The 27270-nt window shown below is 38.6% G+C and overlaps 1 protein-coding gene across 1 annotated transcript in view; it reads right to left on the bottom strand.

The window, feature by feature from the left end:
• Positions 1-410: 410 nt before the first annotated feature.
• The window catches only part of EMSY (EMSY transcriptional repressor, BRCA2 interacting), a 39083-nt gene continuing 12223 nt past the window's right edge, over positions 411-27270 (bottom strand). The window contains 17 exon segments of the mRNA XM_090134156.1: positions 411-2816; positions 4321-4590; positions 4592-4706; positions 4708-4823; positions 5698-6261; positions 7503-7657; positions 8716-8775; positions 10505-10660; positions 10906-11070; positions 11971-12169; positions 13088-13261; positions 14745-14881; positions 15523-15696; positions 17210-17359; positions 19470-19784; positions 22042-22318; positions 26866-27125. Coding sequence (XP_089990282.1) covers positions 2622-2816; positions 4321-4590; positions 4592-4706; positions 4708-4823; positions 5698-6261; positions 7503-7657; positions 8716-8775; positions 10505-10660; positions 10906-11070; positions 11971-12169; positions 13088-13261; positions 14745-14881; positions 15523-15696; positions 17210-17359; positions 19470-19784; positions 22042-22318; positions 26866-27125 — 3482 coding nt within the window. The 3' untranslated portion in view covers positions 411-2621.

Raw genomic sequence — 27270 nt, forward strand, 5'->3', positions numbered from 1 at the left:
TAGAAAGAGACTAAGAATGCATTCCTCCTAAGGGTTAAACCTCTGCAGGAAACGTGCTGCCCTCTGAGACTGTAAGCATCCTTAAAAGTATTCCTGACTTCTCCTTTATTTCAGTACGTTCTCCTGATTTTGTATCAGATTTTGAAAACTAATGCAACACCAGCACATTTACTGAAATGTTGAATTCAAAGCAACTCAAATCCTTTTTTACTTGCTCTCCAGTTCTTCCACATCTTCTCGCTACGTTACAACCCAATTAGCTGCCAACTCCTAAGAGCGTAGATTACCATCATCGTAGCTCACCTTTATTCCGTTCCAAGGGGAATCATCACATTTATTTCAGGAAGGGCAATGCAGCTTATTAGTGATAAGGGATATGCAAATGTTAATGTACTGATGGTTTATTTTTAGGAGCTGAGTGATATTTATAAGGCTGCAAGGAATGGGTGCAGGGCTACAGCAGGATTCTCTTCTGTAGGGAAGAAAAGGGAGAAAGGGCCAAATGGGCTATGTCATCTTGCACACTTCTTATTGCTAAAGGTATTTATGAGGTTTAAGTGGTAGAACAATTAATTAAGTAAGGGAATCTGAAACAGCTCATTTGGGAAAGAATGGGAAGAGGAGGAGCTTCAAGTTAACCTGAACACATTGATTTCAGCAGTCTTTTTTTCTAAATTTCTTACACGACCCCCACGTAGCTCCTCACGTGCTCCCATTTGCCAGCCTATAAAACAACTGCTTCTTAGAGTAGCGCTAAAAGCTTTTGTGTTTCTCAAGATACTGCTGTCTTCAAGCAACTGTCAAATATGTCACTGCAGATTTGTTGCAAAGTCATCGCTAATGGTGCAGACAAAGTTCTTGCATAAAACATCAGATTCAACCAGGACTTAACAATATATGTAATACGTTAGCAGCGGTGAATTCAGCTTATGCAGTTTCTTAGTATTCCCTTCTGACTGCATTAAGCATTTGCATGTTGATAATTTCATCTCTCGACCATAATAAAAATGTCTGATTCAGAATCAATGGCAATGGGAGAGAACACAGAAGAAAATGCCTTACGAAAATCATAAGGACTTCCTTTAAAATATAACTGAGGTTAGATGAAGAAGCCAACAGCACCATCTAGGGGATTCTGCACGTTCTGACATACATGGATATTCAGGACAAGGAAAAGTAATGTTTTAGGTTTTGTATTTTTCGTTTGAGAGTCACTCTAGTTTGAATTTAATCGTAACTACAGTATCAACAGTAAAATCACAGCTTAAAAAAAAGACTGACGCAAAAAACTGTATTAGACTTTGGATGAAATCTACTTACAGTAGTACTCCAGCACCAAAAAGTGGGCAATTAGGCTGATAGATGTATATACAATTAAATGATATGTCAAAGTCTTAAAATGCTTAGTTATTTATAATGAAATCTATACAAAACAGTTAAAAACGTGTTTTTATATACATTTCAAAACAAAAAAGTATTGTCTTCATTAGCAGAACGTATTAAAACTGGTTCTCATATCCCATCCGAACCCACACCCCCCTCTCTGTGGCTTGTAACTATCACAGAAACCCAATGTATTGCTTCAACAAGCCAAGTCATAAGGCTGATTTCAGAAACCTACCACTGTATACTGATGTCAGCATCGAAACTCCCCAAGTGGTCACTTTAAAAACAGCACATCAGAGTAAAATACAGATTTTTTTAAAAGCCTTAGCTCACTTCTAAGCTCCGAGGTTCAGCTTTTAAAGACGTGGAACCACTTATCCCCCAGTTTTGAAAAATGGATATATAGCAAAATACATCCCCCACAATCCTTTTGTACTAGAATTTACACACCTGCCTGTTTAACAGGAACTTTTTAAACAACTTGGACTCACTTTAAGTTTTAAATAAATAATCAGAGATCAACTAGAGTCAATGAGCATTTCATGTGCTTATGGCACAAAGAAACAGCTCGTACACCATTACCCTAATTCCTGTAAAGCATGAAAACAAAAATCCACAAGCAAATCCACACTGCTACCAGTTAGTGATTTTGCTTATTTCCAAACATTCAACAACAAGAATTTTAAAAAAATAAACTATATTTTTCGGCTTATGAAAAAATCTTAACTCTAAGTGAGCACAAGTGCAAGAAAGCTAACCAATTCCAAAACTCCTGGGGCTTTTCCAGCACTGTCAGAGACACTGTTTCTCTCACATGCTATTTAAAAATACAAATATTTATTACACATTCTCTTCTTTGATGGTGTTTTGCTCAGCAGCTAACAAAAGGACGCAGCAAATTAAAGATCCCTTTTCATGAAAGCTCTTTCAGTATCTGGGCAAGGGCTTCAATAGCATGGGCTGTAGAATTCGCTGCAGATTTGCTTGTTAACAGGAATACATTCCACTGTCACGGGATTACTGTATCTCAGTAACTATATCTCTTTTTTTTTTTTCTTTTGAAACGATTTCTAAGATGCAGCTTTTGCAATACTGTCTTGTTAAAACACACTGATGCTTCAAGGGTCCAATGAACAACTCTAATAGGCAAAGTGCTCTAAGACATCACAAAACAAGGGCATCTGGGATACTCAAATCCCCAGATAGGTTAAAGTGCACTCCAGTGTCCCCATTCCTTAGGACTGTTCAGCAGAACTCTGAGAGGGGCTGGGCTCAGTGCCGTCCTCGGCGCTACTGTCCATGTCTTGCTCCACTGCAGTCTCCTCATCATCGAGACGTTGACTGGTGAAGTTGTTGAGCTCCAGGAGCCCGCTGGGTTCCACTACCACGTTGGAGCTGGAGTGACAAGGGATGGAATATCGAGGGATAGTCTGAAATAAAGAGAAAGATTTAAGTTCTAACGTGCACAGCTTTGGCAGGCAAAGGCACCTCAGCAGGCGCAGGAACTCATGGAAAAGGGCTATTCAGTTTTCCAAGAGCAATTTTTCCTAGCTAACGTCTGTTGCAAACATTTGTCAGAGCTTCAAAGGACCCTTTCACAAGATGAGGTTGTGAAAGACAACATTTGAATGCTTCGTTAAGGCAGTGATTGTGGGCTTGGATCTTCACTAAAGGTCTGTGAAAGAACTGCAGCGCAACAAACAGCAAAACCACTGATTGTCACCACTCATCACTCTCCAAATGCAAAGCAAAAGAGAATACTCTTCAGCGTCTTATATTTTTCTCAAGGCTGAGCATTCAGATCCATGGAATAGCACTAATTCTTGTATATGATACAAGCTCTGACCCTGTTCAGAGCTGCGGTAGCACAGAGGCTAAGGAAACAAAACAGATCTATGCTATTTATTTCCCCTTATGTTTTTTCTGGTCCTGGAAATTCAGTCTACATCTTTACACAACTCAAGACCTGGGCAGCGATCTGACTTTGAAAAAAGTCTGTAGCATGCCATGAAGATAATCAATATCTCAAAGTACAGAAAATAAAGTAGAAATTTCCTTTGGTCTATTTAGGGAAATGAGGACTAGGGATTGTAATAAAAATGATTTCTACAAAAGCCAAATTAGCTGCAATGTAGAGTTTACAAAGTGACAAGAAAAATTTGAGTGCTCTGTACACAGTTTTCCCCATCAAAAGTGTTTCACTGTAACAGGATACACAATAAAACCATTTCAATCCATGCATCATTTCTGTAAACAGATACACTGCCAACTTGTCTGCAACAATTCAAGTATAACACTGTGAGACCTCAGATGACTGAAATACTTCAGCAGTTGACTTTCTGACTATGCGTTACATCACAAAACATCATATTTAAGACAGCAAAATCAATTAAAATATCAATCATCAGATAGGCAATGGTTGCAAGCATTTAAAGTCATTTTATCTTAAAAGTGAAAAGACTGTTTATACACAGTTTACAACTTCTTAGTGAATCCAGACCTTATTTACTGAACTTTCCCATCCAGTGAGCAGAACCCCTCTACTTCATTTTCTGCCCAAATTAATTTTATACTCATTAAATGGCATTACAAAAAAATCTAGATCATAGATCCACTGTATGCAGTGATGGTCATGTTTGAATCATTTCAAAGTGGAGTACTTTGTAATAGATGAACTTGCTTTGTTTTCTTAACAGAAAAACAAAGGAAGACACTGAGAACACCATGAATGACAGTGCTGAAGAAACCTGAGCTCATTTTAACAAGAGCTACATACTTAGAAGCAGTAATCCGTTGCAAGCCTAAGAGTAGAAAAAGCAAAAACTGAAGAAAAAACAAAAAATACTTGAACATTGTTCAGCTGCTATCATGACATCAGACAAAGCAAGTTTGCTGTGCTAAATCTTTGCCTTATTTGCTCTGGTCTTCTCTTACCTGGATAACAATTTCTGATGAACTCTCTTCAGCTTTCTTTTGTGATACATTCTGAATGTGTATAAACTGGTTTGTTGTAGGCATTCCTTGTGCATCGAGTTTCCTCTCTGTTATAGTAGGACCAACAGCAGGAGGACTTGAACTGGATTCTTTACATGTCTGTTGCTGGGGGATGGAAGTTGCCGTCATCCCTACTGCAGCCACCCTTGGCACCTGGGTACAAGGTGACGACTCTGCTTCTCTAGCAGGTTTACTAGTGGACATGGCCTTGATTTTGCGGATCCACTATCACAGTTTCTACATTTGTATCAATCTGAGCTTCCACCACCAAAGACATTCTCAAAATGTCTGCTACTGCTCTCTTCATGGATGCCTGCATGGGAAACCGTAACTGGCAATGCCAGTTTGGGCACAGAACTGCCACCTGCTACCTTTGAAACAGGAGGTTGATGCCCCTCAAAAGTTATCTTTGTAACAGTGGATCCTTGAGTTATAATTGGATGCTTGCTGCACCTGAAAATCAAATTTTTGTTGTTCACATTACAGCTAGATTTTTTTTTTTATTATTGAAAATCTAATCAATATTTCCAAGGACAGTATTGGCACAAACAACATACTTGCTATTAAGAAGACAGTTGAAACTCAGTGTTTTAACAAAGGAATTAGCAACGAGATGCCAACAGGTAATTGAAGCCTGGGGAAACGCAGCTCTTTGGGCTGCTAGATAAGGATTGTAGCAGTATAATACCACAGCAGCCTCGTTTTCCTTTGGGATTTACATCCCCAAGTGATGTTTGTTAACTCTCTTGTTTTCACATGCACTCCTGAAAGGGACAAAGAATTTGTACTTTTCTGGAGTTAAAATATTTTTTTTTTCCATGTTCCTTAGTTGTTTCATTTTCCCCTCCCAAGGAAAATGAATTTACTCTTGTACATGAAAGCCACTGAACTTCAGGAAGATGTAAACTACAAAGGAAGATGTACAATGGAGAGCCTTAGGAGACTGCAGTGTATTCATCTTTATTTCCACAGAAATAAAAAGTGCTACGGGAACGTAAATTAATAATGTGTCATATCTAAAAAAAAAAAAAAAAAAAAAAAGGAAGAAAATAATTAGGGACAAATTCCATGCACCGGTGGTGGCAGAAATTCATAAAAACTGTCCAACAAAACACGTTTGTGAGCTCTACGGATTTTTCCCCTATAACACATGTGCTTCTCTTTCCTAGTGTCAACCTTCTGATGGGGTAATTAATATCAGCGGAATGAGGAGTTCTCTCTTGCCAGGACAAAACACTGCTACAGCGACAGAGTTGGTGTTTAGATTTTTTCCTTGAACAGCGACGTGTATTTTGCATGCTATCAATATTCCGTTACCTGGCTTGCTGGCTGTTTCTCTGAAGAGGCAGGTAGCTGCATTTGACTCTGGGGGGGTTGGGGTTGCATGTAGATTTTTTGTGCCGTTGGTGCCTGTTGCAGTTTGGGCAGCTGCTGCGTGGTTTTTACTGCAAGCACCTGTACTACAGTTTGCTGTGGCTGCGCCACTAAGGTAGGGAGCTGCCTTTCTTTGGCCATCATGTGGTGCGGGGGGTGCTGTGCATCTGGTTTGGTCTGTGCTTGCTCTTGTTGCAGGGGGGTTAGCTTTTGATGCCTTATAGAAAGCTGGGGCATTTGTGGGAGTTTGTGCTGGATTTGGTCGGCCTGCAGGTGGATTGTCTGCTTCTGCTTAGTCTGGAAACATTGCAGAGTTTTCACTTGCAGTTGAGTCTGTTCCAGCTGCGGCTGACTCAGTTTTTGCTGTTTTTGTGCCTGCGATTGTGTCAGGGCAGATCTGTAGAATAGGCCAGTCTGAGGATCTAAGGTGTCCATCTCTTCCACTTCTCCCTCCTCAGTTCCAAGCTGTTCACTCTGTTTGGTGAACGCAGTGTGACTGCTTAAGGCCTTAGGAAGAAGAAGTTGGAGCAAGTTAGTAAGGAGCAATCTAATTTATAAGAAAGCATAATCTAAACATAATATTTGATGCTTCAATCTTTCTACAACTGATTTTACTACTGCTGACTCCCATCTTACGTGTACACTTACACAAAAATTCATGATACCTATGTAAATAATATTACTGTTTCCATGTTGAAATGTAGCAAGCCCCCACATGACAACATTAACTGCATTAGCTGCTCTTCAATGGAAAATACACAGCCCTGCCTCACATCACACTAGGGTTCAAACCCATTAAATCAGCATGACAGATAGATATGAGAGAGTATGGACAAAGAGGTGGTTCAATCACTAACTTCTCATTAAAACCAGCGCCCATCTACACAACTTCTTACTGTGCCTCTTGAAAGTCTAGTCATCCCCTCCATCTTTTCTGCTGCAGCTCCCAGAGATGCCCAGAGGGGTGGTGGTACCCCATCCCCTGGTGATGCTCGAGGTCAGGCTGGATGAGGCTCTGAAGACCTGACGGAGCTGTAGGCATCCCTGTTCAGTGCAGGGGATTTGGACTAGACGGCCTTTAATGGTCCCTTCCAACTCGAGCAATTCCAAGATTCTGTAATTCTTTATACCTACTATCCATCCCGTTTCAGCACAGATTCTCTCTTTTCCTTCTCCTCAAAATATTTTCCCATGCATTTCATGGAAGTTGATTGGATTTTTTTGAGGGAGCAAGAGACCTATGTTACTATACTTTGTGTATCATTGTATAAGCATACTATTAAGTGACTTCAGCAGGATGAAGCAGACTACTCAAACACCAGCAAAAATTCTATTCTTTGAAGTGGATTTATAATCCTAACACAGCACTGCCCTGTTCCACAGCTGAGGTTGCTGAATTTTCTACACTAATGCCAATATAATCTGGAACGCTGACCCCTACAACACAACAATATAGAAAAAAGCAGCTGGTTGCTCTCAAGAAGATGACATAGACAGCAAAAACTAATCTAGGAAAGACTTCTCCATAGTGACTGTGAATACCACTTTTAACACTCTCAAGTCTTCCTTTTTAACCCACCATCCTCCCCCATCAAAACAGGCAACGTTGAACTCAGTTACTCTCGTTTGCCCTCACACTTAACATTTCCAATGACAGCAACACACTCATTCAGAAGAAACCCTGCTCCTGCATCATTCACATAACCTACTACTGTTTTACAGACTGTTTGCAAAAGAAAGGGTACAACCTGCTGCATGATATGGGTAATTGCGCCTGTGGAGGATGCAGGGATAGATTTCACCACAACAGAAGTCTGCGTTGCTGTCTGTGACTGAGCCACGTGCTGCAGCAGAGTCCTCTGGGGCTGGGATGACTGCTGGTGGGGTTGGGACCGATGACTAACTGAAAGTAAAGAGGTCAGTGGCACTTCTCCAGAACTAACTGCAGTAACTTCAACGATTTGCTTTGCATTTATCCTTCAGCTGAAAGCATGAGTGAAATAAAGAGCTGAGTGCAAAATATATTTGATTGTATGGCAGCTTCAACTTTTAAGTGCAGATCTATTCTGAGAAGCCTCTTAAAATAGCATCTCAGGGGCTTTGCTTTTGTCTCTGTTTCCTAAGTCATCACAGTTGGTCCAAATCTCCTCTGGACTCCTTTTCCCAGCTTTGCAAAACACCAACTTTGCAAAACGGAATTTGTACTGTTTTCAGCTGGATTCTTTTTATATAACCCACACAACACAACACCATAGAACACAAATTATTCTGTCACCTTTACAGGTACCAAAAGCACCTGCACAACTGACTGCAATTAAGAACAACAACCCCTGCACACTGAATTTCTATCACTGTTAAATCACAACAAATACTCTCTCAAGTACAAGCTAAATTTGCAAGATTAGCCACTAGAAAATGCTCAGGTATTATTAAGAAAACAGGCAAGGCTGATCAGAAATCACAGACTAAAATTAGAGACCTTGTCAAGGGTCTTTTAGAACAGACACAACCATAAGTTACAGAGCAATGGTTATGGCTCCATAATTAAATAGGGGATTGACAGAGAAATGATTCCCTTGGCAATACAAAAAATAAAACATCAATCATTCCATACTGCAGTCACTGATATGATGTAAATCCAAATTCCATGCCTATCCATACCAACATATAAATACTTGCTTTCATTAACGTTTTGGTCATGCAATACTGAATAACTGAAGGAGAAAAAGCAAAGTTTATATTCAGATATACTATAACTGAAAGTTAAAAGACACCAGTGACCTTGCTGAAAGTTAGAAGGAAGGTCAAATTTTGAATTAATACGACAATTTTACTTTCCCATTCCAGGAAAGGAGTTGGATGATATCAATACCAACTTGCATGCTGCGCTAGATCCATTATGGATATCCCCCAACAGTTCCTGCCCAATTCAAAGCTTCATTTAAAAGTAAAGTTTCTAACCTATGTGGTTGTGTAGATATTCTTCCGAATGTGAACCAAGACAGTGTTGTCTTCCTGAGTCTGTAGACAGACAAAAAACGGTGACACTAAGATGCGTGAACTGCTCCCTTGTCCTCACCAGGAAGTACACTTTGAATCCCAGCTCCCATACAGATAAAAGTGCACCTAATCCTTTGATCGAAGCGCATGCATGAGATTCCACAGTCAATTACATCTTGCAGTCTATCTTACTACTGAATTTTCTTGTAGAAAATACAACTGTATGGATTATGATGAATCCGAAGAAGCAGAAATTAAAACAAAAGGAAACCCTGAATTACCTGCATTCCCTGGCAGTGTGCAGTTAAACCGGGTTTAGGGACAAAAATGTAAGAGCAAAATAACTGGTTTTGTGCTATAGCAGAGACTGCTGTCAGTCAGCCCAGAGTAGCCTGCATTTCACTGGCAGATTCCTGTAAATCATCTCAAGCTTTACCAAAACACTCTACTTTAAGCGTTAATTGTTCAGGGAAACTTTCAGCTTTTGTACTCCATATGACAAAGTCTCTACAGAGATGCTGACTTTCCTCTCCTCCCAGCACCCAAAGGGTCCCAGTTTACATCAGCTTTTGCAGTGAGACCCAGTAACAAACAGAACTTTGAATACAAACACAATGCATGCCATCTATGTCAGTGAGCATGACTGACTTGGTGACTGGAGAGTTGAACATTATTTATTGTACTTCAGAGCTCAATTTAAAAAGGATCCAAGGGAGCAAACATTCAAAACCAAAGCCAGACACAGCAAGTGTTATTTTAGAGTAACAATAAGCCCCTCCACCCCCAATTTCACACAAATTTAGAATACAGAAGGGACAGAAGCAAGAAAAGGAGTGTAGGACAGGAAAATGAAAAATAAAATGAAATTAGATTGGACGTTTAATGGTACAAACACTGAAGTTACAGATACATACTTATTTCACTCCCTCAATGCATATTTTGAACACATTCATGTTTTCATTTTCCAAGTAAAGACAGTAGGTAGACCAACAATGTGGACTTAAGAAATTCAATCAAGTAATTTGATTCTCTTGTGTGAAGCTGGCTCATAAGTAGGATTCTTAAGGTTCATAAGCAGAGAGCATCCAGAAAGACATGGCATAATTAGAGAGTTGTCCAATGGAAGGGAGTCATGGGCTAAGACAAAAACGACATCCAGATAGGAGGATTCAAGTGTTAAAAAAAATAAAATACAGAAGGTAAGAGTTGTCTCCCAAATATAATTTCAGTTTAAACCATTTCTTTAAGAAGTGGAAATTTAGCAGTTCAAATCATTCTGGCAAATGAAGAAGCCGGGAATTGCATTAGGAAGCCAAAACACACCTGGCTGTAAAACATACTTTGTGCTTGTAAGCAAGTAGTATTTTGCCAATATGGATGAAGTAAAAAAATAAGTGTAGTTCCTGTAACTTCATTTTCTACTTCTTTCTTACTAGACATTTTCCCTAAAGACAAGAAGGGCAGCATTTCCTCACCATCTAGTAGAGGACAGAACGTCTCTTTAATTATAATGTCTTGAAGCAAGAATCATTTGTTTCAACTAAAAACACTCTCCAGTATGCTCCAGAAAAGCAGATGCATTTTCTGCCTCTCTCTGCATAGGGTCTCAGTAATGGAAGAAAACACTCATTTTGTCACTGGAAGATTACAGTGAAATACAAGTGAAAGAAAACTCCAGTGTAAGAAAACTCCAAAATAAAGTCCCAAGACTTCAATTACAAAACTACAATCAACTGTCTCAGTCACTTACCAGTTGTGATATATTCAGCAACTAATTCTGATTCTACTACAGCAATTGAAGGGCTTTCTGGAGAATGTCTCTTTTCTTGGGTCATCTGTATTGGGACAGCCATTTGGCTCAAGTCAATGGTAGGCTGCCTTGGCTTCGATTCTAACTTCTCCTTCACTGCTTTCAAAGAAAAGTAAAGCAGGATGCATTAAGACAGATCTCCAGTATAAGAGCAATAGTTTAATACATTATGTACGTTACATAATTGTTTCAAAAGAGGTTTTATAGAGTAAAAATGAAACAAAACTAGTTGATTTAAGGTAGGTGCTTTTCAATTACAAAATTTATTACAAACTGCTGCTTAAGCAAATGGCAGCTGAGTGCTCTGAAGTAATCCTAACCAATCACATGCATTTCCACACCTGTTGTCTGCTGAAGTTCTAGCAAAGCTTTTATTGTGGAAGTAGCTGACTGAGATTCACTGGATACATCCTGGTAAATTATTGTAGGGCTGGTGTCCACAGCTATTTCGTGTTCTGACCAATCTTGACTTCTGGAAGCAATCACATGGACTACAGGTTGAGAATCTGTTGACAAAAAAAAAAAAACATAAGGCACATGAAGTCGTCATGGAACCAAGTGGGTTGGAGGTCTCCTGTCCAACATCTTGCTTGAAAGAACAGCTGGGATCAAAATTAAACTACATTAGCCATTATTCTTTAGTTCTGAACTTTTACAAGGATGCAAAGTCTCATACTGCAATTCTTTTGTTTAGTTTTAATTACAAGTGACCCAAAGAAAAACACAATTGATGTTATCAAGTTACGAAGATCTTATTTCTTAGTTCTCTATCAAAGCTTTGATAAATCAAAGTTTAGCATCTCTCTTTCTATGCTGAATGCACCTTGAAGGTTTTCGCAGTTCAGTTTATCAACATGCACTCAGCATTTTGAATTTGCACTGCCTACCTTTTAAGTTTTTCAGTCTTTTTTTTTTAAAAAACTTTATTGAAAATGACAGTATAAACCAAAAGTTACAGTATTATACAGAAAAGGTTACTGATTGATAAATAAGTGTGTTTTACTGAGAGATATTTCCTTTTATTTACGTAGTGATATACTCTATGGTCACTTCAGACGAAAGGTTGAGTGCTAGTTATTTTATAAATACATTTATTATTTATCCTATTCTTTCACGTGAGAAGCTGCATCTGTATCAGAGCCTGAAGGAGTGGTATCTGTACTGTCTTCACAACCAAGTATAAGAGCCCAGCAAGGAAATATTACTTCTATTTTTCACAAAGGATAATGATGTATCTATTAAATAGCTCATAAAAGATGAATATACCTAAAAGGGAAGTGACAATGACACTCAGTGACAACAGACTAGATGAAGAACTTTGCTGAAGAGATGCACAGAGTTATGTGAAACTGATGAGCATGTTTGGGAGAAAATCCACTCCTATTTTAGGAAACATTTATGCATACCTTGGGAGCTCTGAGAGGACTCTGTAGAAGAAGAGCTGCTATCAGTATAGCTTTGTGGTTCTTCTTTCACTTCTGGGAGAGATGAATTTCCTGTCTCTGCTACCCTTGACGCCTGCTGTAATGTTTCAGTTACCAACTGCCTAGTTTGTTCACTCACAACTGTTGCTTGAAATGTCACTGGCTTTGGTTTTATGAGAACCTGGTTAGAAAGGCAGATTGCATACAGTAAGAGCACTCATGAAAACAGATCTGAGCAATTAGAGAACAGTGTGCCACTAAGAGATCTACAAACAAGACTTAGACAATATTGATAACTTGCTAAAAGAAATCTACCTGTAAATTCAGCAACTCTGATTGTTAAACCACGAAGTCCCAGTAAATGGCACTGCACAAGAATGTACTTCTCAGTAATTTTGAGCACTTAACACAATAAAGCACCAAGCAGTCATTCTTCGCAGCTGGACACAGTGATGTGGACAAGAGAAAGCTAGGTAAGTGAGCTGGAACATGCACTGCATTGGTAAGGACAAACACTTCTCTTCCTTAGCCCACAGTAGCCTTGAATGCTCAAGACACACAAAATATTACACCTGCTTTTAGCTCTTTCATATGCAAAAAGCAATCAGAGAAAAAAGTTGAAACTGGGAGCATCCAGACAAAAGCCAGATTCTCTGTCTACAGCCCTGCCAACAACACAAGGCTGTAGGGGAAATGTGAAAATACATCAATGATAGAACAGCTTCTATAAAACTCTCACATTTGACACATGACCTATGTTCAGTCTCCACATCTTTACTTTTAATGATCTAGTCATTAGCTTTAAGACTCAAAAGAGGTCTCCAGAGCCATGACCAGACATCTTAAATTTCAGCTATGTAACAGGCTTAATAATTCTTTTCAACTTATTCTATGCCTCCAAGAATAGCTAACAAATGCCAACGCTGTGCTCAAGAAGCCAGAATCAAGGCCACCTCATAGCTTCCTTAAGTCTCAATACCCATAGACACATTCCACATATATTAATCTCACAATAGTTGTGGCAACACAGTGAAAAATGATCTATTTCCCATTAAAATTTAGGGGTACATTTCAAAACAGAAATGGGTCCTCACTGTACCTGCGTTTTCCCTTGCTGACCATAAACAATTTTAGTTGGGATGATTTTGGTGGCTGGCTGGACCGTGGACCCTATTCCTTTTGGCTGTGTAACAATCATTTTTGTGATGGGTCTCGTGGCAGTGATGATAGCAGGTTTTGCTCCTGCTGGCACTGCCTGAACAGTTTTCTCCCCCTGTAGAGAAGTCAAAGTTTACAGGTTAACTGAGTGAAGTTCTTCAGGGAGACCCACTTCTCTAAAAAAATACACAGTTATTGGTGAGTGTGTGTACCACAAAATCAACCTACTGCTGTTAGAACTATATGTATTTAATACAAAGAACATCCAAGACTTAAAAAACCCTATGGCTTTGAATGGAAAAAATACCAAAATCCTTTTTTCCATTACATTATCTTCTGAACTGCTCTGAAGGGTTGAGCAAACAGTAATTAAATGACACTGACAAATTTCTTGAAGTTGCTCCAAAGAATTCACCTAAGCTGGAACTTTCCTCAAATCTTTTGCAAATGTTTTTTTAAAGCCTCTTATTTTTACCAACACTAATTTTGGCAGAACATCTATGAAACTCAAATTGGGAAACTAAAAATAAATGACATAAATATAAACCTGTGTAATCCTCCTGCCCAAGATATTAATTATATCTGTTCTTTTGGTTTGTTTGTTTTTTAAACTAAAAGTTCCTTTATTTTAAAAGATGCATTTTCACAGCTGTTCCATGGGAAACATTTGATTTTGAAATATTGCTGACGTATAACTAAACTCCTGATAGCTTAAGAACAGCAAGGAAATTGAGCATGCTTTTTTAGTTCTGCACAGTAACAAACTACATGAGGAACCATGTTAGTTGCCAGTTCTCTCAGTACTTCTACACATTCCCACCAAGTAGATGGAAATTCCAATAACCATACTTTTTTTTTTTTCTGAAATACCACCAGTCTGGTGTCTCCTATTGTGTAACATCATGAGATTCTTATTTGCATGAAAACATAGGTTTAGGTTTTGTTCTTGTTTAAACCAGAAAAGTTGAAATTTTCAAAAAATATGTCCTGAAAAGATTCAAAAAGGTTCCTGCTCAGCTAGCCAAGTAAACTTTAAAAGATAATGCGATTAAAGCATTCAATCTCACAATTCTAGGTATGAATGAAAAGCGGGTTCATATTGTGTGAGGGAAAATCCAGCTGCATCTGGAAACGTGATTCTGTTTTTACTACACATCATGTTATTCAAGAACTACACCACTACATAATACTCAGAAACAGGAAATCAAATGTGGTACCTTTACTGTAAAGGAACAGCTTATTTCTGCCCCAAAGAGAGACAGAAATACAAGCTTGTAACATGCCTAAGGTTCTCATTAGAGCATTAACAGGATAAGATTCTACTTCTGCTTAATTCTTCAGGGTTACAAAACAAGTAACTGTGGAAAAAAAGGCAAATAATCACTTAATTCTGGGAACAATCCCAGCTTGTTTTAAAGATCTTTAATAACCTGCAAAACATATTTGTTCTTCTAACATCCTTGAAATTAAGGCATGCTGCATCTGCTATGAAGCTCATGCAAAATTTGCTTTTAATTGGGACTTTAGCAGAAAGAGCACAGCAGCTAGCACAATCTGTCATCTGGCCACAGATCTTTTAAATCTAAAGTCTTTCTTACCCCAGCATTCAACAACGTTGTGACAACATTTTTGCCAGGAAGCCCTTGAATTGTGGTTCCTTTTCCAGTAGTCTTTTGCACAACAATCACATTGGGTTTGGATGTCATTGGAATTGTAGTGATTTTGGTTGTAGTTCCTAAATTTTAATGAGAAAAGAAGGAATGTGAAGCTTATCTCACACATATTTCCTTTCACTTTAAAAGTTGGCTGCATAGAAATCACTGTATTTAAATCTTACAGCACAACAAAGAAAGCATCTGGAACGGGACTTTATGCCACCCAACTCAACATATAAAGATCAACTGCTTGCCCTATGAATCTTTCGTCTATAGGCAAAACAGGCATGTGCTGGACAAGAGCATTCTGTATTAGAACAGACAGCTGCTTCTCATGAATTACAGAGAAGACTAATGCAAGTTTCTCGATATAATACATTTAACTTCTCAAAAGCTAGAGTTAGGGGAGATAAGGGTTAGGGCCTTTCAGTGCCTTTCAGTGCCAGGATCTGGCTGGTGGTACTTTGGGACTCTGCTAAGAACCAGCAGCATGAGCTCTTGAGTTATCTAGGGACAGAAGAATCCATACCTTCTACCTGCTATTTATATCTTCACTTTCAGCTACTTTTCTTCTGAGTTAACCTCTCCAATAAAAGCCCTATATATTATTTAAGCATACAATCCACAGAAAAGCCCTTAACAATCTGAGCAAGTATAGACTTGCTTGTGAATTCAGTCCTAATATGTAAAACAAACAAACAAAAACAACTCATATGCCTACCAGAAACAATATTACTGCTGATAATCTTGCCTCCCAGAGTAGCCAGTGATTTTGGTACTACTGTAATGATGCTACCACTCGTGGTTTTCACATAAGTTGCAGCCCCTGGAGTTCCAGCCATCCGAGCCCCTATAGAGGGGCTAACTGTAGGCCGTGTGTATGTTGCTTGAGTTCCTGTGTTGAAGAACAAAAGAAAAAAACAACAGAAGTTCTCTGTTAAAACATAATTCTCTATTACTTGTAAGGTGGGGGAAAAAAATTATATTAGAAGAAAAGCACTAGATTGTGTTCAGAGAGACCCTATACTGCAATTTATTGCAACTCCTTTTGAACCTACAGGCAGTTTCTAAACACGCAAATTAATATTCAAGCACGTGCCCTCTTTAAATTAGCATAAAGAGTTTTGTGACACATTGCACTGCATGCTCTATGACTGACACATTTTAATTCACGTCCTTGTTCCCAGGACTTTTATTTTTCAATAGATGCAGAGATTCTACCTGAATTTTGCCTTTTACTCCACTAGACACCTAAGAATTAGTTCTCTGATGGAACTATGAGAACTGATTCTTGTTCCTCCTGAAAGAGGCTTAGACTCCCATATTGCCCATGAGACAAATCATTTAAGAACACGAGTAATTACTTCCCTTACAGATATATTTAGAGCCAAGTGTAATTTACAATGACTATAGAATTGCATAGATTTAGTGTTTAGCTAAATCCTATTTTCCTCTACCTACTCAGAACAGAATGAGGTGAGAATACACAGAAGAACATGCTCAAAATAATAACAGGAGGCAATAGCTACACTATGAACACAATTCCGTTCTGCTTGTACTGTTGCCAATAATTTGCTACAGACATTAATTGCTAAACATCACAGAGAAAACCAACTTGCTTTACCAAGAAAGCCATATGTTCAAATCTAAGACAGCAGAACAAGGTTATACAAATTAAAAGAACTGCAAAACTGTTAATTCTTTTTTATATGCTTTGAAATGTTTGTGTGAAGCAAGGAGTTAAAGGTTTTTGTATCTTTTTAAGATATCATTAACCATCAGCATAAGCATAACAATCTCAGCTCATGCTAAAAATTCAGAAAACTGGGATAAAGCTGCTTTGCACATTTTCCTCATACAAGAATATAACTTGCACCATCTGCATTATTTCTGACCTTCACTGAATAAGAAAACACAAATACAATTAGATCTCCAGAAAAAAAAATAAATGGGATTTTAAAATTCAGTTTTTTGGCAAGACTATGAGCAAGTCATCTGTCTCTTAAACTCCATGTGTCCAAAATAGAAATGATGATTATCTACCTACTTGAGGCACCTAAAAAAAAAAACAACACACTAATGTAAATTGTCTAATGTAAGGTGCTACAGAAGTGCAAAGTATCAGTGTATTGCAAATATATATATATATGTATAAATATATATATATATATATTTAAATCAATTCAATGAGGATGGAATTTTCATTGTTTTCTGCATTAATTCAAAGAGATCACAAGAGGAATGAAAAAGCTAAAATCCTTATCTAGCATAATGATCCAGGTCTGTGAATGTGATGTTGTGCTCACTGTTTACAAGAGAGAAGTGACCTTTTTCCCCCTAGCAAACCATGTTTTGCTGCCTGCATGCCTGGGTTTACCCTCCCTTCCCTTCTCAGAATCATAACTTACCAGAGGGAGTAGTGACCAGTTTAGTTGTCATGACAGTCCCATTACTGCTAACCACCATAATAGGTGAATTGCTACTGCTGGGCAATGCCGCTGTAACTGGTTTGGGAAGGATTTTACTGAGCTGCACCTGTTGAGTGATTATTTTAACACCTAGGAAAGGAGAAAGGTTACTGTTAAAATACAGGCACGAAAAGTTACTTCCTGAAATGCTTTCTCAGACTGAGCCCTAGTGGGCAGGTAGCCTCACAAGGCTTCTATTCTGAGCCCATTTATTCTTGATTATGAAAATACTTTTCTTTTTTGTTGGGCTGTTTTCTTTAATTGTTTGCTTATTGTTTTGTGGGTGGATTTTTTTTTTTTTGTTGGGTTTGGTAGTTATTATTATTTATTTATTTATTTAAATTTCTTTGCAAATAAGATATTCATCATATTTGCTTTCGTGTGCCTGTTTGAATTCCTAGCGACTCCCACTGAGTCACAGGATTACATTCTATCACTGATTTATTTAATTGATTTTTAACCTTTTCAGGTTCGTGACTCAAAAACTAGAACACATTTCCCAGGCCAACAGGTTACAACCAATACCAAATTGTTTCATGTACCGTGAAGGGTCTAAAAAGGAAGTAGTTATCCAAAAATTTAGTCTGTTAAGTTTTAATGTCTTAAACAGCCCAGTTGAATTTCATCCTTGTGAACACATAAAAAAAGCTTCCTACACAATCAGTTCAGCTGGATGCAAGGAACTAACTGTAACATTGGGTACAGAAGGTTGCTTTAAGTAAAGTATCATCTCTCAGGTTATCAGTTATTTTGACATTAAGAAGAACTGGGCTGAAACAAAGTCTGAGTAGAAGTAGCAAGGATGGGGATACCTCATTAAGGCAATGACTTTGCTCACTTTCACTCAGTTATTGTAGAGGAATGGGAGATGTGCGAGATTCACTTCTCAGTTGCAAACCAAAAGGTCACTGCTGTCTGCTCAAAAGTTATCCAGGCTGCATGTTTCTCAGGTGGTCAAGTTCTGTGTTGAGATTCCACTGTGTTGGTTAGATGCTATGAAACACCCAGCCTGAATTAATCCCATTCAAATGTAGGCATTTGTATTTGTACACAAATGTTCGTAGGCGAGCAATTTTCAGGCCATGAAACATCCTCCAGAGATGTTTGCTTCTTCTGCACTGACTACAACCACAGCACAGAGTAAGTAAGCTCCAAATCAGGAAAGAAAAACTGAAGCCTTTGCATCATCCAGACACAAACTGGATAAAAAGTCAAGCCCTCATGAAAATCAGCTCACATCTGCCAGAAAGAATGGATATCAAATGGCATTTCCAAAGAAATTTAAACTAAAAAGCACTCTGAGACCAAAACCATAGTAAAAGGCACAGAGTGAAGCTCTTATTGATGAAGCATTGTTTAGTAATTGGAGGATGGAGGTGTCCTATTTGTCTTCATTACAGGGCATTTTTTCCTAGGCAGTGGTGGTGTAATCCAAGAAGTTTATTAAAGGACAGGGGTAGGTTTGTTTGTTTCTTCACTCCATAGTCTGTTTTAATTTTTTTTTTTTTTAACTAAACAGTACAAACAAAATAATTTTTACCAATCACATTATTAATATAAAATATGGATTTAAAAATACTTTGCACTTTTATAGCACTTTTTGTTTTAGAATTTGGTAACTTTGCAAACATTACTTCTTATTTTACAGTAGAGTAAAACCAAGGAAGAAAGATTATGCAACTTGCCCAAAGTCAACTGAATGAATCAACACTACAAAAATAATTAAGATCAACTCCCAGACTCAGATCTAATTGTATTTTTGCTGTGACAAGTACCTCAAAAATAGATTTCAATTTCTGACCACAGGAAAGAATTGAAACATGGATTTTTTTTTTCTCCAGTTGATACAGCTGAACAGCTCTTGGATCTTCAGAAAATCGGTGTCTTCATGTTTCAACTAAGTTACTTTTCAAGATAATTACATACTTTTCAATGTCTAATGATAAAATACTTACTTCTACCTAAAGTATGGTCTGCAATACCTGAACCAAACAAGAATGACAGAACCAAATTCTTCAATTATTGTTAGCTGACAACATAAGATTATCCTTCTCTATTATTTAATTTAGAAATACTGTCCTTAAGCAGCTACGCCTTCACAGCTCCCTCTCTATGTTTGGGACAGAATCCGGCTCCTACTTTCTTGAGATTTGGGGTTAGATCACAGTTGGCAATATAACCCAAGATTAACTCCAACTACCTGATTCCTGTTTGATCTGAATGGTGGGCTTGATGCCAGGTGGAAACTGAGATTGCTGGGGCTGCTGTTGAGCTACAGACGACTGTGCCAGCTGTTGTTGCTGTGGCTGCTGCTGTTGTTGCTGCTGTGGCTGCTGCTGCTGTTGCTGCTGCTGTGGCTGCTGCTGCTGGGCCTGTTGCATTTGGTGCAGTTGCTGCTTGGGAGACTGCTGATGCTGTTTGGGAAACTGTGCTAAGATCTGCGTTGGATTCCCAACCAAACCTTTTGGGGATGGTAGTCTGGTGGAAGCTACTTTAATCGCCGATGTGGATACACCTGCAAAAGAGTAAAGGTTTGAGATTTAACAGGGCAATGTGAAAGTATGATTTCTTTATATATACTCTTTCATTTAAACTGCCTTTACTACTGAAGGATGCAAATAAATACAGAAATGTTAAAAAAAATAGTACTTCTGCCAGAAATGCTCTGTTCAGTGTCAATGGAGCTTTATATAGACTCTCAATGTGACAGTAGGATATCTGCAGGCAGATAACATGAAGACCACAATTCTAGCCTATTTCCTGCACCTTTTGTAGTACAAATAACTTCATGAATCTTTTCAAAGCCAGATCTTTAATCTTCAATGAAGCAAAATATTTATAGTGAATAAAAATCAAGACTGCAACAAGCTAGAACATGGGAATGACAAATGTCAAATTCATCATTATAAGGCAGTATCCTTTAGTGAACAAAAAATTATCTTACAAAAATGAATCGAGTAATGGTGTGTGATTTAGAAAACTATGGAACATGTTTTTTTCTGATGAAAGGTTAAACAATCTTACAAGTAATAAAGTGGTGCAGTCAGATAAAAAAAAATCTTCTGAATACATAAGCATTTAGGTTATTTCCTTGCACAGCTGGCAGAGCTGTCAGAACATTTCCAGCAAATTTGGGCTTTATCTCAAATTCTGCACTGTACATCCACAAGCACCAAAAAAGAATCACAGAATGGCTTGGGTTAAAAGGGACCTCAAGGATCATGAAATCTCCAACCTCCCCGCCACAGGCAGGGCCACCAACCTCCATATTTCATAGCAGTCCAGGCTGCCCAGAGCCCCATCCAATCTGGCCTTGAACACCTCCAGGGATGGACAGGGCATCCACAGCCTCTCTGGGCAGCTGTTCCAGCACCTCACTGCTCTCTGAGTAAAGAACTTCCCCCTGACATCCAACCTAAATCTTCCCTCCTTCACCTTCAAACTATTTCCCCTTGTCCTGCTGTTATCCACCCTTCAAAAAGAGTTGAGAACGACAAAGTCCATGTCTTACATTGGCACTTTTCAACCAAGTCCGTGCTGCAGTGGAAGGCTCTAATCTCCTCTCTTACTTTTCCTCTACAGTTATAGACAGCAATAACACTAACAGTCAGAGCAACCTACAATTCTGACTATCTAAATAAGCAACTCTTTTCTCACTGCACGACCTATGAGCTTTTCCCTTTTCTCGGTCAGCTGTTCTTGTTTACTGATTTCATTTCTCCATGGTGGGAGCCATTATCAGTTTGTCACAAGGTCTCATCAGTATCTTTCACAATTACATTGAATCTTTAACCTGCATCAGTTACTTTTGAATTGTAGCTGCCACTTTCAAGATCAAATCCAATTAAAAATCCACAGTTCAATATGAAACACTGCTGTAAGCTCTTGTGTGCTGTAGATTACTGACGTACCTTAAGGACCTGATAATGGAAGCAAGACCGACTGCAGAATATCTCCTGAGCCCTGATTTGGCTCAGCAACTTTTTGTGGAATGAAAAATGGAATGGAAAATGTAGACCAAGAAAAACACTGTGCAACAACTGTCACTGTCAGGCACAGCAAGTGGTGCTTACTGAGGTCCTCTCAGTCACTCACACCTTCCCACCCAAAGAGGCAGCCAATGGGCACAGAATTGAATCAATCATGCTAGCAGGCATAGATGGAAAGAGAAACCAGCAACTCAGGTGTTTGAAATTCAGGCTCACTCAGATCTTAAGATTAAGAACCTGAAAGTTAAGCTGTCAATAAAATATGAAGATAAAATGTATAAGCCTTTTTAAAATATTTTTAATACTTCAGGAGCATTACAATATTGAGTATGTCAAGCATAAACTTAATTTACTTGGTGTGAACTTTGCATGTTTCTGCAATGGCATTAAGAGAATCAATCAACATGATATTCAAATAATACTGGAAATACCCATTCTTTGTGAGTCAGACAGAGCTCTCTGAAATTGCTCTTTCTGGGGCAACGTTTTAATGCCAAAAGAAATTTTTTTTCCTCCAAACTAAAAGCTTTGCCACACTGCCTCATCAGATTCTCTTTAAGAACTGAATTTACACATCAGTGGTTGAAGAAGGAAAAGAACTGTGCCCAGCAAGAATTCCTCTGTAGTACCTTGGATTAGTTTCATCAGCGGAGTGTTCGTTTTTTAACAACTCCTCTTTTGAACTCAGCATATGTAAACATAAACCTTATCTCTATGCCGTTCTCAAAGCAATGCCTAATTCATCAGCAAAAAGCTCTTACACATACAATATTTTCACCATACCTTGTGCTACCGTTGACATGACCACAGATGGTGTTGATGATACCACAGCAGTCACAGCAATTGTACTTGCAGTACAGGAGGGAGTGGAACAGCTACTGCTGCTGGTGCTACTGCTGACCAGAGAAGACTGAGAAGCAGTGATAACCACTGGTTGCTTTTGAGTAGTTGAGGCGATGACTGATGTTGGAACAAGTTTCGTAACTGCTGCATAGTTGTGGGACTTGGAAAGGATGTTGGGTACAAAAGTTGAGCTTGGAGATGTGGTTACTATTATCACCTGAAAGGAGGAAAAAAAAAAAGAAAGAAAGAAGAAATTCATATGTTCTTTGCACTTATAAAGAGCATAAAACTTCAGTAACATATTGGTGTATGAGCATTTAGTTCTGGGATACATGTTTATCAAGACCACTTAAGAGTGTGAATCATGTTTGCTGGCAATTAAAAATTTCCCTTAGTTTGAAAAGACAGTTATAAACATTCCCTTCAAAGGTTTTTGTTTAGTTTTTTTAAAGATAATTCTACTTTAATTAGATAGCAATTGCTTGTTTGAAGGCAAACAGACAGGAGGAATTAAGAGCTCGGTTCCGGTAACCAAGCCAGGAAGCCTGAAGCCCATTTTGAACAAAACAGCAGGGTGTTCAAGTAAGTTTTAAACACCATTCTCCCTAATCTAGCACAAATATCAAGAAATGGAATGAAGAGAATAAAGAAATGTCTTTTTCTCTTCAACAACTACCAGCTGCTGAGTCAGTAATGAGAAATATTTCTGAACCACAAGGATATAAGCAATCAATATTTCATCAGGGAAAAACCTGTTCTAGTTTCAGAAGCAATTTGTTTTAATTGGAGTCCTCAGTAACTATAAATTCTTTCGTATCTGCCTGAAAACCATTTGTCTAAAGACAATAAGCATTACTTCTAGTATGATCTTCACTTACAAGCCCATGCTCTGATTTGACATTGATATAGAAAGAGGTCTGTCCTTACGCAACTGACCTAGAAAACTGCTCATCTCTTACGTTTTTAACATGGGAACTACTTATGTAAGGAGATTTGTGTTATTCTGTTTACTCCTACCTCCTTGTATTTACAAACACACAGTTGAAATAGAAACACGCAGGACAGAAATACAATGCAGTTTGCCATGCAGGAACTTCAAGAAACGGTTTCAATAATCCAATTACCCCCACATCATTTATTACAAATCTAGAAATTTAAAACTTAGTCATGATTTCATAGAACAAAATCAAATAGAAAAGAGGTACATAAGGAGGAAATAAAATCTTGGCCAGAACAAATTGAAGATCTTATACTACTTCCCAACGCTACTAAAATGTTGCTCTGAATTGATGGAATGGATGGAATCAAGACAGCAAATTTCACCACCATGGTTGCCTCTGCCTCTCCTTTCTCCCCACTACTTTTATGATTCCTGCTACTTAAATGAGTTTTTAAACATTTTGACATGAGGAAAAACAAAGCTTTACTACCTCCACCAATGACAGCACGTTTATCACACCTCACCACCACCCAAAGGATAAATTTTCCATACCCACTGCTTTGCCTCCTTATTTCTTACTTCAGGAAGAACGTTTTTCTGTGGCACCCTTGTTTTTGCCTTTTGTCTAACTGCAATTTAATCAAAACACTCTTTTGAAACTGCTCCTGGGCTGTGGCCAAATACACATGCTGAACACTACATAAGCCCAATTTTGGTACTAATCTTGCATGTGAAAAGACCCTAAGGTGTGACTATGGAGTTTAATTTTGTTTCTTCAGTAGTCAGATGGCACTAGAAATAATAGTTTTTGAATATTAGGGCCAGCTCTATTCCATATAGGGTAACTAATTTAGGAGCACACATGACAAGGTTATGAAGGAAGATTATTCATGTTAAACTTCCTACATAATTCCTAGTGCAACAGGACAACTTAAGCATCTCAGCTAAGTACGAACATGCAGGATGCATCTGGATATAATCACAACTCCTGAACAGTGTTGTTCTTCAATCAAAGCAAGAGATAAAACCATCACTTCGAGTTTATTACATAATAAGACTTTGCTTAATCGTGCAGGGGAAAAAGTCTTGTCAAGTATTACAGTTCAAAATCAACTGCTGTCCTGTGACTGAGCAGGTTTGGATCTCTATGTTCTGCTGGGTTAATTCTGGGAGAAGAAATGCAATGATGATTAGTGATTTTCCTGCGTGAAATATGACAAGAAAGCAGAATCTTCTGATTAAAAAAAAAAAAAATTACAAATTTTGAAACTTAAATCACAACGATAATGTTTTCGAAATACTATATTTTCACAGGTCCAAACATTCAATGGCATGGAGACGCACCACGGAAGGGTCAAGCTGGGTGTGGGGAAAAAGTTCTGAACCAGAGGGTGGTGGGCATGGAACAGGCTGCCCAGAACAGTGGCCATGGCCTCGAGCTGCCAGAGCTCAGGGACACAGGGTTTGAGTTTTGGGTGGTCCTGTGTGGAGCCAGGAGCTTGACTCAATGATCCTTGTGGGTCTCTTTCAACTCAGGATATCCTGTGATTACATGTTAACTTGTCACCAGAATTACACCACATCTTTCCACAGCAGAAAGACTGACTAGTGACCAAGAGCAAGTTGCTTTTTTTGCTTATGTTATAGTAAGTTATAAATTCCTTATGTTTACTCCATTTTGTCCTATCAACCCTATTTTGAGAAACATCAAAACCTAGTTCCTGAAGAAATAAAATGAACCAAACTGCCAGAAGCTGAAGCTAGATTCCTTCTGTGTCCTAGACAGACACAGAGGGCTTTATTACAGGAAGAGAAGCCAGAAATTGGAGCTGTGACATTATTAGTTGTTACAGCAAGTCTTCCTCCAACCCACTGAGATGTCAAAACAATTCTGAAAGCTGGCATGTAGAAACTAAAAATTTCATTCATTTCCAAGAACTTCACTCATACCCAGCTGCACTTGTTTAAAATGGTGCAGTTCCAATTTGAGTCTAACAAGTCTGTCATTTAATTTGAAACGACACAGAGGGATTTCTCCCACCAAATTTATCCAGTGACGTATCTTAGTATACCTAAATCCAACGAAAGAGGGCAGTGTGACAAGTTCAGACACAAGCACTACTGTGGCTCTGATGAAACAAATGATTTTTCCATTGCTGCAGACTAGCAAGAGTCACAATACGCAAACTAAGACCTAAAATTTCCAAATCTGAATGAAGCAAAAGCACATCGGCAGAAAAGATTCTGCTGACAGTCCTCTCTCTTCCTTTTTCAGGTTTAGTACACTCTAGCTTTAACTACCATGCATGTATAACACTATAGGTAGTTAGGGCAAAGAAAAATCTTCCTGCACAAAAGGTGAGCCTAAGAAGAGCAGCAGGCTAGGTAGGTTAGTCAGGCTCTAAACTAGCTGTGTGTTTGCTGCAGTGAATGCAGGATGTTCTGTTTAATAATGTATGCTCACTCACAGATTTCTACGCATGTCCTTCTGAGGTGAAGATTGATTAAGAACGCTGTCAAAGAACAGTAAATCAAACGAAAACAAAGACCTTGGAAATGGAAAAAGGCCAGAAAGCAAGTTCTTTATTGCATATTACTTCAGTTAAATCGTCCTTGTTTTTAAAGTTTTCAAAACCAGGACATGGGAACTCTGCTAACCCAGAGTAATAAAACAATTAACAAGACTATCCCATGTGAAGGCTTGAGTTCAAGTGTCAAACTCTCACAGTTGGAAAAAAATAAATGCTCGTTAGTAGCCAGCCTACAACCAGCCTGTCAATATCAAGGCCAAATTCTTTTTTTTTTTTTTTTTTTTTTTTGCCTCTCTCAAGTCTGCCTTAATTAATAACTGCACCAAGAGTTAACTTGGTCTGAAGCATTAATCTTTTTTAAACGTTACGGACAAAAAAGCAGACAGATCTGAAATGCACTGTTAAGCATGGGAAAGTAGTCATGCAGTAGAACAGCCACATAAAATCTGAGTCCAATAAAGTTTCAAAATGGGTAAGCCTCCACATGCTGCATTCTCACAGAACCTGGGCATACTCAGCTGAGATGATGAAACTGATCTGATCACCACAATGCTGTTCATGTAGAATGAGAAACTGCACACTAGAACTAAAAGGAAAATAAAGCCCTCCCCAGTCTTCCATCAGCTCCAGTGGCAAGCCTTACAGACCCCCGGAACGTAGTCTCTAGACAAAAGGCATGCCAAGGGAAAGTCCATGCCACCTCTCCTGGAAATCTACTACTGCAAAGAATAATTATAAGTAAGGAAAATAGAAATAAGAAAGATTACCTTTGACCAATAGTTGTTACCATCTGAAGGCTGTTCAGTGGCCTATGTGATCCAGTTCTCAGTGGATCAGTGTCCATATCACAAAACCCAACACCACAAATGGTACTAACTGGCAACCTTGTTGGCAGTCTCACCAGAGAGGCCAAGAATTGAATGAGCATGGAGACTGAATCCCCTCTCATCCCTAGAAGTGGTCCCTTCAGGTCAGGGTTGAGGCACATTGGTGGGGCAGTCTGGGGGAAGCTTGCACTCCCGCTGCCTGTGCTGTACCTGTTCTGTGGATAAAAAGAGGGCTTCAGTCTCCACAGCCGTCAATCCAGGTCCTTTCACACACAGGTGAACTAAATTCATACACGAGTTTGGTTTTCTCTTTGTTTTAAAGAGGGATTACCTTATCCCAAGCATAATCCTTAAAAAAAAAAAAACCAAACAGCTAGACAGTTCACAGAAAGGAAGAGTCAAACATCACATCTTATTCACTGATAAAACCAAAATAAAGTAACATTTGGCAGCTTCCCCCACATACCTTCTGTGTTGTTGTGTTTGTTGTCTGTGTTGAGGGCTTAGTGAAGGTTATTTTCACTGGCGACATGTGTGGCGGTAAGGAGTTGGCAATGCTCTGCATTATATTACTCATCTTGGGGCTGCCACTTACAGGCACTGTGATAGTTTTAGTGACAGGAGTCACTGCCTTCGGGACTTCTTTCAGGAGAACAGGGGAAGAACTGGAAGAATTAGTTCGCCGTCTTTTGCGGGGCTTTTCATCATCATCTGAGCAGCTGACACCTGGAAGAGAAGTGCTTTTCTAAATTAATGTTTTCCCCCCACTTGTGGCTCTCAGTGCTTTCTAGAGCACTTCAAACTTGCTGAGTCTTGCACACATTTTCAAATAAAAGAGAAAGAAACAGAATAAATTGTATCTTACGGTCAC

Source organism: Phasianus colchicus, chromosome 1, assembly GCF_987193195.1.
Source record: "Phasianus colchicus chromosome 1, bPhaCol1.hap1.1, whole genome shotgun sequence".
Classification (NCBI taxonomy): Eukaryota; Metazoa; Chordata; class Aves; order Galliformes; family Phasianidae; genus Phasianus; species Phasianus colchicus.